This window comes from Leiobunum rupestre, chromosome 3 (assembly GCF_980474605.1).
Source record: "Leiobunum rupestre chromosome 3, qqLeiRupe1.1.hap1, whole genome shotgun sequence".
Lineage (NCBI taxonomy): Eukaryota > Metazoa > Arthropoda > Arachnida > Opiliones > Sclerosomatidae > Leiobunum > Leiobunum rupestre.
Genome location: NC_143386.1, coordinates 34,217,961 through 34,236,481, shown reverse-complemented (window position 1 = coordinate 34,236,481; position 18,521 = coordinate 34,217,961). Strand labels below are relative to the sequence as shown.

At 32.4% G+C, this 18,521-nt stretch overlaps 1 protein-coding gene across 1 annotated transcript; it reads right to left on the bottom strand.

Moving 5' to 3' along the window:
* Positions 1-8,630: 8,630 nt before the first annotated feature.
* LOC149951566 (DNA damage-regulated autophagy modulator protein 1-like) lies at positions 8,631-15,657 on the bottom strand. Its single transcript, XM_090170075.1, has 6 exons — positions 15,446-15,657; positions 13,435-13,502; positions 12,426-12,598; positions 11,290-11,479; positions 9,770-9,891; positions 8,631-9,467 (listed from the first exon to the last, which is right to left on the bottom strand). Exons 1-6 carry the CDS (start codon positions 15,577-15,579, stop codon positions 9,279-9,281), a joined length of 876 nt encoding a protein of 291 aa, XP_090026201.1. The 5' UTR covers positions 15,580-15,657; the 3' UTR covers positions 8,631-9,278.
* Between the last annotated feature and the right edge of the window lie 2,864 nt (positions 15,658-18,521).

Below are 18,521 nucleotides of genomic sequence, written 5' to 3'. Positions count from 1 at the left end.
AAGGTTTACGCTAGCTTTCGGGTCGAAACCCCTCTTCAGGCGTTCTGTTTACAATGATTCCAAAATCTAAATTTGGAATTTAGATTTTGGAATCATTGTAAACAGAACGCCTGAAGAGGGGTTTCGACCCGAAAGCTAGCGTAAACCTTTATTTTTAATAAAATATTGAACCATGAAGTATCCGTCGTGCAATAATTTTGTAAATTTAGTATAAACTGTGTGTTAACTTGCTGATACAACCCTGTATTGTTTTAATGCACATTAAACCACTTTTTCATTTCATTTCAAATTAATATACAGATATTATATATATTATTAAATTAATATACAGATATTATATTATTAAATCAATATACAGTATTATATATATTAATAAATTATTATACAGATATTATATATATTATTAAATTAATATACAGATATTATATTATTAAATTATTATAGATAATATATACATATTATTATATTAATATAGATATTAATTATATTATTTAATTACTATACAAATATTATATATATTATTAAATTAATATACAGATATTTTTTATATTATTAAATTAATTTACAGATATTTTTTATATTATTAAATTAATATACAGATATTATATATTAAATTAATATACAGATATTATACATATTAAATTAATATACAGATATTATACATATTGAATTAATATACAGATATTATACATATTAAATGAATATACATATTATGTATTATTAAATTAATATACATATATTATATGTATTATTAAATTAATATACATATATTATATTTATTATTAAATCAATATACAGATATTACATATATTAAATTAAAACACAGATATTATATATATATTAAATTAAAATACATACATATTAAATGAATATACATATTATGTATTATTAAATTAATATACATATATTATATGTATTATTAAATTAATATACATATATTATATGTATTATTAAATCAATATACAGATATTACATATATTAAATTAAAACACAGATATTATATATATATTAAATTAAAATACATACATATTAAATGAATATACATATTATGTATTATTAAATTAATATACATATATTATATGTATTATTAAATTAATATACATATATTATATGTATTATTAAATCAATATACAGATATTACATATATTAAATTAAAACACAGATATTATATATATATTAAATTAAAATACATATTATATATACATTAAATTAAAATAAGAGATATTATATATATATTAAATTAAAATACAGATATTATATATTTATATTAAATTAAAATACAGATATATATATATATATATATATTAAATTAAAATACAGATATTATATATATATATTAAACTAAAATACAGATATATATATATTAAATTAAAATACAGATATTATATATTTATTAAATTAAAATACAGATATTATATATATATTAGATTAAAATACAGATATAATATATATATATTAAATTAAAATACAGATATAATATATATATTAAATTAAAATACAGATATTATATATATATTAAATGAAAATACAGATATAATATATATATATTAAATTAAAATACAGATATAATATATATATTAAATTAAAATACAGATATTATATATATATTAAATTAAAATACAGATTATATATATTATCAAATGTATTCTTGTTTTATATGACTAGGCACATAATACTTTACTGCCATCTGTATATATAAAACATTTATGAGCACTTAAAAAATTACTTGGCGAAGCAATAAAAGCCGTTGTGATATATTTTCAGAATGAATAATCAAAAAACGTGTCCATATTAAAAAAAATTATTTTTAATTCTAAAAAACATATCAATTTAATATTTACAACATTTACTTTAACGATAAAACGTATGTTCGCTCAGTTTGTTGTAGGGTCGAGGTTCGACATTAGAGTGTTCAAAACCTTTGGTGGGTTTTTAACAGATTGCACTCTCTTAATATTTTGAAAATTAGAAGCCAGTATTAAAGCGAATTTGTCACGATCTTGCATCAACCGTCCCTGTCGGTTCAATCGTTTTGGTTTTTTGGGATTTGTTTTTTTGGGTTTTGGTTTTTTGGGCTTTGGTTTTTTGGGCTTCTGTTTTTTACTCCCAAAATATTTCCCTTTCAATGTTTCACCAGAGGTCACCTTCGGTTCTCCATTAAAATCCTGAGTTTCAGCAGTAACTGTTTGGCTTTGATCTTCTTGGACATTATCAGCGCATTTCTCAATTGATCCATAAGATGTACGAGAAGCAGATGGTTCAAATTCTTCAACAAAATGCGTATTCGCATGTTGAAGTAAATCAAATTTGTTCACAACGGCGAAATCACAAATAGTGCATTCCAGTGGTTCTCCAACAGAATGAGTCTTCTCCTGTGTCTTAAGTTTAGGTTTCTCTGTAGTGGTTAAGGGAATGATATCATGGCTCCTTACATGGTATATAAACAAAAATTTCTCTATCGTGACGAAATCACAATCCTCACATTTAAAATGTTTTTCTACCTTGTGTCGCTTTTCGTGAATTAACAAACAGTACTTGCTTCCTGTTTGGTAATCACATTTTGAGCATTTCAAACAAGATTTGTCCAGGTAATTGTCCATTTTGTACTTTTTTTTTATTTGAATAACGAAATGCAACTTTCTTATTTTCACTTATTATTGGATAGCTTCACTTAACACTGAACCGCATCTGATTCTAACAGAAACATAGCATATTTACAACCAGGTGACCGGGTAAGCAGTATACCTATACATATATAATGATAAAAAATATAAATTAATGAGGTTTTGAACATTTTATGACCATTCAGGTTCTCTAAATTTAAACGAATCAGTGTCCGTTTAAAGAATCGATTGCGACAGTCGACTAAGAACGAACCGATTTCAATGTATTTTGAATGTAGTTACATTGTATAAGTTGATTAAATAATAATAACATATACAACAAAAAGTTATTAGCAATGCTAAACGGAAATCAATTAAATGAAAGCATAGACCTATCAGATGATGTAAAAATTTATAATAAAGCTTTATGATTATTTTTTTAAAACACGCCACATATATAATTTTCACAACGGTATTAAAAGGTACATTTTTCTAATTTATTTTTGTAGTATTTAAATATGCAATGGGTATTCGCTGTAGTTTCATTTAGTCTAAACATGTTTCTCTTTATCGCGAGTACGGTTTAATTCAAAGTGAAGATTATTTTAAAATACTGTGCCGTACCCTAATCCTAAAACGTGGCGTAACCAGCGTCGTCGTAACTAACAATTATAATACGATTTTAACTTTAGTGTTGAAAGACTGATTTAAAATATTAAAGTATTTCTTTAGGTCATTTGAATCGTTGTAAATTATAGGAAGTCCCTCTCTTGCTTTGAGAACATGGCTCTCTGTCTAGTCAGGAAATAAATACGCACCTAGAAAGCTGTCCTGTCACTCCTGTGTTAATCTCTTAGAATTCCAAAAGGTGAAAAGATAAATTGTAAGATAAAGTAGGGTACGCGAAAAAACCAACTACAATATGGACGTATGTAAACAACCAAACATTTTAAATTGGCCTTCTATAGAAATAAAATAATAATAACAATTTTCTAATAGGCTAAATATTATGTTAACTATTTATTATAACAAACAAAATGTACAAATACAATGAAATTTATTTAAGTCTAGAGCAGATGGCGTTATCTATGAAATAGAGTTAAAAAAAGCGCAAATTTTGAATTTTTCCCTCGAAAACGGAATAAAAAAGATAACAATCCAAACTTTAATTTCAATTTAATTAATTTTATCAGATATGAGTGGTGGCAATAGCAGAAACAAATATACATTATTAAAACACACAACATCCAGCTTGTGGCACTGGGTGAAAACTCGGAACAACTCCTTCTGCGTTGAGTTTGCAAGTTCTCTCCCCACTGGTTTAAGGGGTTTTCCCCCGAGTTATTCGGTTTCCCCTTCCATAAAAACTTGTGTAGGTTAACGGTAATAGTTAGTGTAGGGAGCTGTTGGCTCGATCTCGTGGCATGCAGGGCTTGCCACCACCCTCCTACGCATTGTAACCCGGCCACCTGAATTAAGGGCTTCAAAAGTCGCATGATGACTTAGGCCTAAGGTGGTGCCTTGGGTATTAGCCTAGCTGATTATTATTATTATTATTATTAGCGTTATAATCAAGCGGTCATTGCCAAAGTTATGTTCAATTTACTCAAATTTAACACGTCCAAAGTAATTGTAAATTAACCTTAATTATACTATTGTTATACGTGAAGTAATTTAAATAGTGGCGGTTATAGCATAATAATTTTTGATGATCTACACTAACCCTAATAGAACGGTATTTATAGCAAAACAAAGAAAATAACGATCTTATCCCGCTCTCGATATCGTGCCGTTATAACCAGACCGCGCATGCCTTATTTAAGTAAATTTTACTCAAATTTGACACGGTACAAGTGATTGTAAAACCCTTAATTAAACATAATTACCTGTTCTATAGAATGGTGGAACAATTGACGTGTGGGCGGCTAAAGCCGAACAACTATTGATGTACTAACTGAACCTAATATTAAAAATAAAGGTCATACAATTTTACAAACTTTAAAGAATCCCACCATGGGGAGTTTGTCTAGCAAATTTCGATAATGTAACACGACTTGTTTTCGAGTTATTAGCGCTTTCTTGCAATTTTCCCTTTTACGACCTTTGTGATTTTAGTAAAGATTTTCTCCATTACCTATATTGGTCAAATCCTATCGGGTTCAAGCTATTTAGACCTAAAACGTGACAGGGAATACTTTTCTAATTGGAACCAACTTTCTAACACTTACGGTTCTCGCGCTAATTTTTGGATGACCTTGAAGGCACATTCTATGCGACCTGGAAATTTCAAATTCGTACCTAAAAAAGATTTAAGATATTCGCCCTGGTTCATTTTTTATTTAATATTAAAGAATTTTTTGCAAGGAATCTATTGCCGTTAAAATTGTTTTTCGGAAATTAATACTTAAGGAGATATAGTTAATTTAAAAATATATATAATTGGTTGCGTGCGCAGGGGCCCGTCGACCCAGCGCCGGTCAATTTGCAAAGTACTATTTATTTTCAGTAGATACGATTTCACTAGATCCGATGTCAGTAGGTGGTGTTTATATATGCACCCGTGATGATTATAAAGAGCGGGGCTGGGGAGGGGGGCGCCGTCAATTAGTTGTGCCCAAAACATCCGTATTTGTGATGAACCTGCCAAAGACAACCGTATCTGTGATAAGCTTACATAACACTTCCCAGGCGGTGATAAGCTAACCTACTACCCCCGAAGTTTCGATAAACGTCCCTAATACAACTCCCGATGGTTCGATAAACTTCCCAATACCACTCCCGAAGCTGAGATAAGCTTTGCCGAAACCCCAACGCTGTGGTGAGCTCGGGTAAATATCGTTAAATTTCGAAAATACTCCGAAATCTGTGAAAGGCTCGTTATGTGCTGTTCGAGGGCCGCGGCCCTATCTGAGGGTAGTAAACTAAAAAGTTCTAGACTAGATTCTTGCAAATGCAATATGGAAGAGGCATTAGAAAACATTAAATTAGAAGGCAAACTTAAAAGAGTAGTCGAAGGATCAACAATATTTGCTTGAAATTGATAAAATAAAAGTAAGAAAATTAAGAGTATGGTATATAAATTAGCAGCCTCAGATATTCTTAACAAAAACGTCTGGAAAAAGATAACACCAAAATCTAAAATCTTAATCGATAATATGAAATTTTAAAGGTTTCACACCCGTACAAATTAAAAGGTTATAAGAAGTTGGAATGGGAGGATGAGGACCTGGCTAATGCATTTGCATTACGATACCTAAGTAAGAAAGCGAATGCCTATCTGAGGGCGCAATTAACGACATTATCCGTTGCCCCACATATCTGGCTTTAAAGGTCTTGCTGGAAAATTGGACTTCAGTCAGGGACTTTTAAACGACGTAATAAAAATTATGAATGCAAACGCACAAAATATGTCGAATCTAGGAAAAATAGTTTCAATAACCTTTGATGAGGTAAAGGTCAAACCATTACTCGAATATGATACAAAAAGCGATCAAATAATAGGATAGCATAAAGTAATTATGGCAAGAGCGTTATTTTCCACGTGGAAACCGCCAATTTATTTAGGCTTCGATAAAAGTATGTCGAAGGAAATACTCTTCTCTGAATGAATTACAGCAGGCTGGTTTTACGGTCGTAGCTTGTGTTAGTGACATGGACGATAGCAATCAGGGTTTGTGGAGATCGTTAGGAATTTCATATAAAATTCATCAAACCCTGAAATTAAAATATTTTTCTTTGCCGACTCCCCTCATCTTTTAAAACTAATAGATAAGAAACCGGTTGTTGAAGTTTTGAATAAAGATTGGGCTTAGTTAAAGACACTACAAAACTAACTCGACCAATGCCAGTAAAACCGACTTAATAGATTTAGTTAACCAATGGTTTGATGTCATGAACAGTTACGTTCGTTTTGACATTACAGCTCCAAGTGTGGGTTTGGGGTTCTAAAGAAAGAACAAGTTAGAAGTTTTTAGGACATTATTGGTTTCATGAAGTCCCCGACTATAATTGGCAAAAAAAGTATTCAACAATTCCAAAAAGGTGTCATAGTTTCGAAGTCAATGTTAGTTCTCTATTTTTATAATAAGGATCACTTCGACATAAAATATATACTAAATCAAGATTGTTTAGAAAATTTCTTCTCTCAGTTAAGAACTCCCTCAACGCGATTTACAGAATACGGATGATAGTACTTGGAGAAAACCCTGGGGTTGTAAAGTTCAACACAAATACAGTATTTCAATGGGATGATACTTCATAACAAATGTTTTAAGGCAAGCTGACATTTCCGTTGATATTGATGAAATAGGTACAGGGTTAAAGAGCCCGAAAATAAATACGTAGGACGCCTAATAATTAAAAAAAAAACAGTTCCTCAACCTCTCAATTCAAATAAATTACCTTTATTTTGCCGTCTACAAGCTCTATGCTTGATAAAGAAAATGAGCAATATTTAACGAGTTATGAAGAGGGTGGAATGGAGTACCTCACAGTATGGGTAGCGAAAAGGTTTGATGAAAAGTTCCCTAAATTGATTTTAAAATCCAATCAAACTAACGACCATAATTATACGGTACCATCATGGGTAGAACACCTAAGCTACATGTATGGTATCGTAGTTCCGTCCAATTCCTTCTGAAAGGACACAAAATTAATGGACTTAGAATTCAAAAAATTCCATCAAATTAAAACTTCAAAAGACATTTCTTTAAGCAAAGAAAGGGATATTTGTAAAAATTTAACAAACTCAATTTCCGAAAAAAATACTAAATACATAATCGAATAGTTAGTGCAGGGAGCTATTGGCTCCGTGGCATGAAGGGTTTTCCACCACCCTCCTACGTATTGTAACCAGGCCACCTAAATTAATGGCTTTAAAAGTCGCTTGATGACCTAGGCTTAAGGTGGTGCCTTGGGTATTGGCCTAGCTGATTATTATTATTATGGTAAAATGTGAAATATCACAAGAATTAACTATTTGAATGCCAGATTTATTTCTGACACCCAAAACAGTTGGCAAGCTTAAATATTACCAAGTATATCAATAGCAAACAGAACTTAAATTAACATTTGAAACCTAGATTTAAAAATCGATTAAAATTAGCTATACTATTTTAATTGTTCATTGGAATAAAATCAAATGTTTCCTATTTCGAAAATTTCTTCAAACTTTATATTTAAATTACTTTTTAGAGATCAACCCCTTAAAAATGTAGATTTACTCGTAGAATAGATACATTACATTTCTTTTAGTTGATTAAAATACATCGTGGTAGAATCACCGAATTATCAGCGCGCTTTTCTCTAAAGGTAAACACGGCGAGAAAATGGCCGGTTTTAAACGGGCAGCTGTTTATGAAAGACGGACGCAGAGATAAAAACGTATCAATCAGCCTTTTCCCAAATATAGATAGTGACGTCAAGAAGGGGCCGCTGTGTAGTCTCGAAAATGATAAGTCTCGAATCTGAATAACCATGAAACTGATTAGCGTCGAAACCTCAATGTGCGGTACTGGAATAGACTCGAATCGGAATAGTTTCGAAAATGATTTCATTCGAATCGGAATAGTTTCGAAACTGATTTCACTCGAATCGGAATAGTTTCGAAACTGATTTCACTCGAATAGGAATAGTTTCGAAACTGATGGCTATTTTGAACAATAGGCGCGCCACATTTTCACCACTTTTTAGTTCCACCTTACACTATTGCTGTTAAAATTATTTTTCGGACATTAATACTAGATACAATGTCAGTAGGTGGGGTTTATATATGCACCCATGATGATATTAATCAAACGTAAAAGTAAATATTTCAACAAAAAGATAATTAGAAAATAACGAGTTCCCTTTCTGCGAGGAACCATACCATTTTTTGTGTCATGCCAATTATTTTATGTAACTTATGGTAATACTTAAATAGCTATCATTGATTTCCCTTTTGCGTACGGTGAAAAACCTAATGAGGAGTTTTATCCGTTTTGCGAGGCTAGCTCGCATTTATCTATCTCACTGACAAATTGAGTAAAGTTTAAGCAGTCCATTTAATGTTTAATTAAAAACGACCTCACAATTTACATATATCTCACTCAAGCTCGTGAGCAAACTTCTTTATGTTAATTTACTTAGAAAAATCAAGCGTTTTCGGTCCTAATTACAAAGTAGATATTATCTTTTACTATTCGCGACCAAAAACTATCGCTACGCCCGCTTTGGTTCACCATTGAAACCTAGATAGGTAGCTAAAGCAGACACTTTTAGTTTTTCCTCATCGTTATTCGTAAATTTAACTTAATAAATAATGATACTGGCATTTTAATATAATTTTTACATTGTTGCTTATATTTTGATAAGTTTATTAAAAAACAAAAATGTTCTTATGACTTCTTAATTAGAACCTAGCGCCGTTACGCCACCTAGACTCGTTTCGGTCGCGAATACTGAACGTAAAATTAACAATCCTGTTTTAAAGAGCAACGACTCTAAAATCAATTTAAAACTTGTAATATTGCTATGTAAATTAAAACGGTGATTTTTGCTCACGAGCGTAAGTGAACAGTACATCAAATGTAAAGGAAATCACACATTATCAGAAACTTACGCGGAATAATTTCTTCCGCGTACAGGGAGACAAAATCATGGGAAAGAATTGATACAAACGCCTATGATCAGAAATGGTTACGTTCCGACCGACGACTGACTGTTACTCTGACTGGAGGGTTCCGTTAATCTCGAGAACTCTGTCCTCCTTCCGATTGTGACTTCCACTCCGAAATGCTTCATTTCCGGATAGAGCGAAAGGAAGGAACCGAAAAGGCAAAAAGCCAAAACCCACTCGGCCAGTATGTTGACTGCCTTTCCTTCCCCCTACAAAAAGAAAAGAAAATAAGCTCACTCAGTTAGGTTCTTTGTCAGTAACTCAGTATAAGTCATACACTAATCAAACATATTATACACGTTTATTATGAATGTTTAGTAACGATTTCTGCCACTAGATGGGGTAAAAATATACCTAAGAATCTCGTTGTGTTGACTATTTATGACAAACTAAATCGATAATGTATTTTTTATACCTAGAAAGAACTGTGTTTAGACGATTCAAAATATACGAAGGACTGACAGAAATCGTTACTTTCTTAGAGTCTACCATTACAAAAAATAGAACTTACTGCCCAACTATTATTGTCGCACCGTTTCGGTCCAACAGTTGTGCTTGCTGGAGGAGCTGTCGTGAGATCTGGCAAGGTTGTTCCCTCACTAGGGATAGTCTTTTGTGTAGGTGCGGTTAACACTAAAGATTAGTATTAAGAGAAAAATTTATATACTGTTCTGGTGGCGGCTATTTTAATTACTTTTCTTCACAAATGAAACAAATACAATTATCGACCACTTTTTAAAGTTCCCACATACGGCGTGAAAGAACTTATATGCCAAGACCTATTGAAAATGAAAACGCTTTCAAGGAATTAGTAGCCCCCCATTTCATCCATCCACCACAATGAGTGAACTGTCCGTGGCAAAAGTATGGCGGCCCACCCGTTATAATTCTGAGGTATATTTATTTTAAAATTTCTGATATGACTCGCCATCAAAGTAACAATGGTAAACATTCTACCAGCAAAAAGAGATAAAGCAATAGCTAAATATAATTTTCGGCTATAGAGTCGAAGCCCCTTTAATGTTGGAAGGTAAATTAAATTATTATTCTTGTTAGAATATCACTAAATAAGTAATTGTTTTTGCAAAATAAGTTGAAATTCATATTTCACTTAAATTAGGTAAAAGTCGATCAAAATGTAATGGTTTAGCAAATGAATAGCGAAGCAGTTTTAAACATTTAAAAAAATCTAAATTTAAAATACCACAAATTAAAGTTCTAGAGAACTTTCCATGATGGCGCTGCAGGAAGGGGAATGAAAGGGACACGGTATCGTTGGAATTTCAGTAATTTCCCGCCCTAGTATCCAGAATTTGAAATGATTCTGAGTATCTTATACTCAGAATAATAATAATAATAATAATAATCAGCTAGGCTAATACCCTAGGCACCACCTTAGGCCTAAGTCATCAAGCGACTTTTGAAGCCATCTATTCAGGTGGCCGGGTTACAATGCAAAGGAGGGTGGTGGCAAGCCCTGCATGCCACGCGAGCCAACAGTTACCTACACTAACTATTACTAATTCTGAAGCCGTCACTGAAGGTTCGTTACAGGCTAGGAAATGTTGTTTTTCTTTAACTGTTATCTTTAACCTACGGAACTCCTAAGAACAATGGCCCCCAGTTTTTGAATAAACTGGACCAAGGCTTTTGGACCAGTGAAGCGGTTACCACTCTAGCCTCGCAGCGAGAGGAGCCGGGTTCGATCCCAGTTTGTGACAGTGGGTGAAAACTCGGAACCACTTCTTCCGCGTTGAGTTTGTAAGTTCTCTCCCTGATGGTTAGAAGGGTTTTCTTGCTTAAACGTGCTTAAGTTAACGGTAATAATCAGAATAGGGAACTGTTGGCTCGCGTGGTTTGAAGGGCTTGCGACCACCCTCCTAGGCAATTGAACCCGGCCACCGGTAATTGACGTCACTAGTTGACTTAGGCCTCTGTGGTTCATTCGGTATTAGCTTAGCTAATTATTTATTTATTTAGTTCCAAGCCTGTTTGGTTAAAAATCCCGGGTTCGTTACATACAAAGGATACTGACTACAAGAGCAATGAACGCGAAAGTACAGAGGACGCATCGAACGTAGAATATGATCATCGGTGTCGAGTTGTATCTTTTGGAAGTTCTCACAAAGAAAGAAATGGCAGTTTGAGAGAACGCATACAAAAGGCCGACGCAGAAAGCCATGAAAGCTCCTAATGTGTGAGGAAACACCACCAACGGAACCTAAATGCAACAAAGTAATATTCCGTACATTTTAAAGTCATACCTGTTTTTATTTTTAGTTCAGTAAATTTAGGGATTCACTTCGGGAAAATTGCCAGTTGACTGAATTTTGCCCGCACCCTTATTTTTTTTAAGCCACTGTCGGCTCTATCATCTCTATTATGATAAGGCCATTGTTATTAAAAATGGCAATGAATCTATCCGATTCTTCGAAAAAACGACTTTACTGGAGAGCGTAGTGCCATCTATTAATGGCACAGGAAGCTAAAATTCAAAATGGCTAAACGATAATGTCGTCCGAGAACCATTGTAGACCATTAAAATTAGACCACTTATACTCTACTTAGTGGACTTTGACCTAAATTTTATATCCCATATAAAATATATTGTTCAAAATGACTATAATTTAAGTTATTGTCAAATTTAAAAACTAGCCAATCAACGCGAGGGAAACTTTTATGACTCACCTTTTCGGTCAAAATGTAGCTTAAGTATCTTGTTTTGATTTCGATGCTAGCGACATCTGTTTAAAAAAGAGCTAGTACACGTCGAGCCGACACTTGCTTTAATGCAGAATGCGTAAAAAGTCTTCATCATTTGGTTGGACGCACAATGTATTACCGAAGCAAAAGGGTCGCCAAAAATTTATTTTTTCTAATATTTACTTTAGTATTTAATTTAGAGATATAACATCTAATTTAAAGGCCGGGCGAATTCCTACAAAAAGGGCATATTCCAGGTTATCGTCCGAGCAATCGTTCTTACACAATCTCTGTTTGAAAGTATATAATATCTGAAACATGACCTAATTTTACACCTTCGTTGACAAATCGGCGTTTCTTTTATATTATATATTAAACTAAATAAAAGATCATGTAAAAATTCGCCGGTTACAATTTTTCCCAAGTTTGGACTACTGGTCCGTTTTTTGTCTTAATTTACTTACGCATTCTTCGGTATCTTTGGGTTTGGTGTTGACGGGGTAGGACGCCACGACGACCATTCCGCTAAGTGTAACTATCCCCAGAATAAGCGACAATTTATTCAATCTTTTAGTCCATGGCATTCCTTCGGCGAGTGTTTGTAAACTGTAATATCGAATCACCATGCCCAGTAGCCCTGTAGTTAAATATTATTAAGTGTTACATAAATTCTTCCATTTACACGTCGGTGAGAGAAATATTTTACGCTTTGTCTACATAATTTGGTTTACAAAGATCAATGAATAAATTTAATTGTAGAAAGTATGAATGATAGACTATTCTTACGGGTTAACATTTATGCAAAAAAGTTTTGGTCAATAGGAGTCGCAAACCGAGTTTCTCCGGATGAATGTTGAGCACACAACACCAAGGCTAAGCTCCAAATACTTTAAATCTAATAATTTTCATACCATCCTTTCGATTGAACCAAATAAAAAACAATTTAATTTTCCCCACCACTATTATTGAATTATCAGCAACCTTTCGTGCAGTGAGTGAACGGAAATGCAACGTGTTTTACAAGCTTGAGTTGAAAATTGCCCACCAACAAGTTGGTTAAAAATGTTTGAATATTTTTTTCGTGTAGCTTTGATAACGAATTTTTTTTAACCCTTGGTTGGAAAAATAAGATAATTAATGTTAATATATTCAAAAGTTCCTTAAGAGCAAAATTTCCGATTTTTATTCAACAATGTTAAAGAGAACGTTTATCTTCAATTCAAATAAGGGCCGAATACATTTTCAATATTCAACATAGTCATTCTAAGTATAAATAAATTCATTCTTGATTTAGCGTAAGAATATATTTTCGTATAGCAACTTTATGGACTTCAGGTAGAGATAATCGTAAAAACTGTCGGGTCCTTGTATATTTTCGGGTGAAGGTAATCTTTATTATAAGACATAATTTTCGTGTCCTGGACCATTGTTTGTGAATAAAATGTATTGAACAACCTGGTGGTTGTAGCTTACCTATCATCGCGGATAGAAAGAGAAAAATGGCAAAGACACCACTCTGAGGAGGGTAACCACCCGCATCGCTTCATAAAATGAAACAAGTGGAATCATTAATATTTGGAAACAATCAAAGAGGACAAACAGAAATATATGTAGTAAAATGGCTGGGCTAATGGTCTAATATTTTGTTTAATTTAAAATTGAAATACACATAAATTCTGATATTTTTATCAATGTTCTATTGGCGGCTTTTTAGATATTTTATATCTCGATAAATATTACAGGGTGTTTTTTTGCTCGAAAAAGTGATTTTTTTCAAAAACTATACGTTTTCTAGAAAGTTGAAATTTGTACTGTATATTATACGTGCCCGGGGACACTTTCTACCAAAATTGCATCTAAATTGAAAAATATTTTCACGTTTTTAGAAAATTTAAATTTTAACCGCTAGGTGCTATAAGAAAATTATCAATGAGAAAATTGTAGATCGTCACCGAAGACGTACAAATAGCGTTGGCGCGAAAAAAATAGACGTCTTTTTCACTGACAAAATACGACTTGAAAAGGTGACTTTCATAAAGATACACTACTCTCCCAATGGAATTCAAAAAAAATTATTTTAGCTTGCCCAACTTGTCACTTTTTCAAGTCATATTTTGTCAGGGAAAAAGACGTCTATTTTTTTCGCGCCAACGCTATTTGTACGTTTTCGGTGACGCTCTACAGTTTTCTCATTGACAATTTTCTTATAGCACCTAGCGGTTAAAATTTAAATTTTCAAAAAACGTGAAAATATTTTTCAATTTAGATGCAATTTTGGTAGAAAGTGTCCCCCGGCACGTATAATGTACAGTACAAATTTCAACTTTCTAGAAAACATGGTTTTTGAAAAACAAATCACTTTTTCGAGCAAAAAAAAAACACCCTGTATATTGGTTTCTTAGATATTTTATATTTTTTATAAATATTCTATTGGCTTTATAGGTATTTTATATTTTTATAAATATTCTATTGGCTTTATAGGTATTTTATATTTTTATAAATATTCTATTGGCTTTTTAGATATTTTTCATTTTTAAAAATATTCTATTTTTCTATTGGCTTTTTAGATATTTTACTTTTTATAAAATTCTATATTTCTATTGGCTTCTTAGATATTTAAAATTTAAAAAAAAATCTTTATTTCTATTGGCTTTTTAGATATTTTACTTTTTTTTATAAATATTCTATATTTCTATTGGCTTTTTAGATATTTTACTTTTTATAAATATTCTATATTTCTATTGGCTTTTAGATATTTTATTTTTAATCAATATTCTATTGGTTTTTTATATTTTATATTTTTATAAATATTTAATTGGTTTTTTAGATATTTTATTTTTTATCAATATTCTATTGGTTTTTTACATATTTTATTTTTATCAATATTCTATTGGTTTTTTACATATTATTTTTATCAATATTCTATTGGTTTTTTACATATTTTATTTTTTATTAATCTATTGTTTTTTTAGATATTTTGTTTTTTTATATTTAATATATTTTTAAATGTTCTATTGTTTTTTTAGATATTTTAAATTTTTTTAAATGTTCTATTGGTTTTTTAGATATTTTATATTTTTTAAAATGTTCTATTGGTTTTTTAGTTATTTTATATTTTTTAAAATGTTCTAATGGTTTTTTAGATATTTTATATTTTTTAAAATGTTCTAATGGTTTTTGACCTCAAGCTAGTGGAATAGGTACGACCCTTACTAGACAAAGTTTTTTAGTTTTTGTAGTTTTGTAGTTTTGTAGCGAATGGGCAAGTACGGATTACTCTCGATTGATATTAAATTTCAACATAGTTCTAGTTTTACTGGCACAGATATGTAATTACACAGAGTGGAACGTAACCATTTATTATAAATTTGGCAATTCGCGGGTGGTATGAGTAAAAATAGGCTATAGATATGTATCACACGCGTAGCAACCGCTAGCAGACGACTCTGTAATCGGTGTTTTTTTTTAAGATTTATGGACTTACCTGATGAAAGGAATAAATGCTTGGACATCTTTACGAACAACCGCCCATACGTAGGCGACGATGACCCCAGTGAATAATAGGAAGGCCAGTAGAATCGCTATCCATCCAGAACTTGACCATTTAAACCTTTCCATTTCTTGGGAAGAGTTTCTCCGTGTCCAGTTCGCGTTTCTCGAGGATGGGTGAATAGGGGAAAAAGCAGATTCTGAATCAACTCCGCTTTCCGAGGCGAAATGGAGATAACGTTATCTGGAAAAAGGTTACGTATCTGTTTTAGCACGCCTACCAGTACCCCAAAACATACAATTAGTATATTAATCAAATAAAAATGTAAAAAAGGTAGCTCCCATTTCTCTCAAATCCGATTTATTAAAATTCCACCTCACCCTAAACTATTTATCCAAAGACCCTTTACCGAAAATTATTTATCTAAAGACCATTCCAACCAAAATTATTTATATAAAGACCATTTTACCTAAAATTATTTATCTAAAGACCATTTCATCCGAAAGTATTTATACAAACACCATTCCAACCAAAATTATTTATCCAAAAAGACCATTTCTCTCAAATTATTTATCCATAGACCATTTCATCTAAAGACCATTTCACTCAAAATTATTTATCCATAGACCATTTCACTCAAAAGTATTGATCCAAACACCTTTCCATCGAAATTATTTATTGCAAGACCATTTCACCCAAAAGTATTGATCCAAACACCATTTCACCCAAACGTATTTATCCAAACATCATTCCATCGAAATTATTTATCCATAGACCATTTCACCCAAAAGTATTGATCCAAACACCTTTCCATCGAAATTATTTATCGCAAGACCATTTCACCCAAAAGTATTGATCCAAACACCATTTCACCCAAACGTATATATCCAAAGATCATTCCATCGAAATTATTTATCCATAGACCATTTCACCCAAAAGTATTTATTTAAAGACCATTTCACTGAAAATTATTTATCCAAAGATCATTCAACTAAAAATTAATTATCTCTAGAGCATTTAGCCCTTCTTCTACAAAAATTAATTAAGTTAAAGCTCCATTTAATCAGTTTGAAACCTTTATTCGTGTTTTAATCCAGACATTGCATTTATACTGAAAATCGCGGAACGTAATATTGTCTCACTAAAGGAATCTGGTCATGTACTCTATTTCAATTTCCACTCTCGTCAAAATTGATTCTCCATATATTGTTAGAATTACCTTCCATATCATTCACCACCATTTGAATACCAATAACCCAATCGATTCTTCAAGATTCTAACTCAGTCCATGGATACAACATTACAATTAAACAGAAATTATAATAATATTGTTATTCCAACCACTTTACATACAAAAAAAAAGAAAATATCAAACCTCTATAAACATCGTCATAATGTTATCAAGTGTTACGTACGTAAATAGTAAAACTTAAAATAATTCCTTAGGAATAACTAACTTGGAATAATAGGGGAAAACAAATTTAAGAAAAAGCCAATATTCGAAAAAAGATGCCGGAAGAAAATCAGCCTTATAGGATTAATTTGTACATTTTAGGTCAAAAATTAGTCTTAACATAAATAAAAATAATAAGACTTGAGGGGCCATAAATGTTTTTGCCTTCCTTTAAAAGAATCCAAGTGCCGCTACTGAAGAAAGCCTACGGTGAGTCTGGTTTCATCAGTGGCTCTCCGTTCCCTAAAAAGAGCGGTTCAATCACCTTTATCGGCATCTCTCTCTGTAAAGGAGGCAACTGCATTTATTTGTCCTTATTTGTATCCACCAAATAGTGAATGTGCAAAGAGTGTTAAAACTACTGTTTAAGGGTGGGGCTCCAACCACCGGGCAGACACTGAGGAAACTACAGGGGAATAGGGAAAGTCCGCGAGGGGAAAACGCGGTATCGCTGACTAATCACACTTCCCTTTTCCCAAGCTCATCCATCACTTCAAAAGGGGTGAAAACGGGGAGAGCATTCAGGGCGTCGAGTCCAATGGGATGAGTCAGATGACAGTTAGCAGAACAGTGTACAGGTTTTATCATAGTAAATATACAGAGTGTTTCAAAAGGTTATACAATAAATTTAAGGAGTTGTAGAGGGTGAGTTGAGAAGTATGCCTGTTTGTTTTTCCATTTTCCTACGATGATTTAAAAGAGCGCCAGAGAGCTTCAAAGTGTGGCCTACTAGCCCCTGGATGTAGGCTGCAAAAAGCGCAAACCCAAGCAGCAGGGACTTTAAATACTGTTTAAGTTACCTTTTTACGGTGGCTACCTCGATTTGTTTACAAAGTCCTTTTTTCCTATCACACGAACCCAAACCTTAATGTTCGCGTTTCCCTGCTGCTTTGTTGTGCGCTTGTTGCAGCCTACTTCCAGGGGCTAGTAGGCCACACTTTCAAGCTCTCTGGCGCTCTTTTAACTCATTGTAGAAAAATGGGGAAAAAACAGGCATACTTCTCAAGAGTTTCAACTCACCCCCCTACAACTCCTTAAAATTTTTGCATAAACCTTTTGAAACACCCTTGTATAGCGAGTATCCTGATTATACTGGCATTTAAACATCGTATAATTAAGTTAATTTCAGTAAAATTAAATTTTATTTACTTTACAATAATCAATTTTAAATTTTCTTCTTGGTTCAATTTTAATTGTTCCACTTTCGTATAGAATAGAATTAGATCTTTGAGTGTACATAGAGCCACGAATTTTCCTCGACTAGGTAGACGATTTGGCTTTTATAATAACCAATAGTGTGCTTAGCAGACGGAAAACCAGCAGTTTATGAACTTCCCGCGTTGGCCACTACGTGGCTTTACGTAAACTGAAAAGGCTAGTTGGCTATCCGTCTCTTGTCTTGCTTACTCGCGATGTATTTACTCTACTTAAACACCTACACTCTTCTGCTATCCTTAGATCCCGCCCCTTGATTTCCTTCCCCTTTCCGTCCCTTCTTCCCAGGGAAGGGGAATTTGGATGGTACCGTTACCACATTTCTTCATGGTGTATCCGAATCGAGATCGTATCAAGGGCGTTTTGAGATGCCATTGACCTTGTAAAAGTTAAAATTAGCGA

Bases quoted from the DNA above. Each gene is read 5' to 3' on its own strand.
- LOC149951566 (XM_090170075.1), bottom strand. From the start codon at position 15,579: ATGGAAAGGTTTAAATGGTCAAGTTCTGGATGGATAGCGATTCTACTG. The intron at 9,892-11,289 runs GTATCCTTTGTA...ACTAATCTTTAG, and splicing joins GTTCATTGCTCTTGTAGTCA to TGTTAACCGCACCTACACAA. The intron at 9,468-9,769 runs GTAAGTTCTATT...TTCTTTTTGTAG, and splicing joins GCGACAATAATAGTTGGGCA to GGGGAAGGAAAGGCAGTCAA.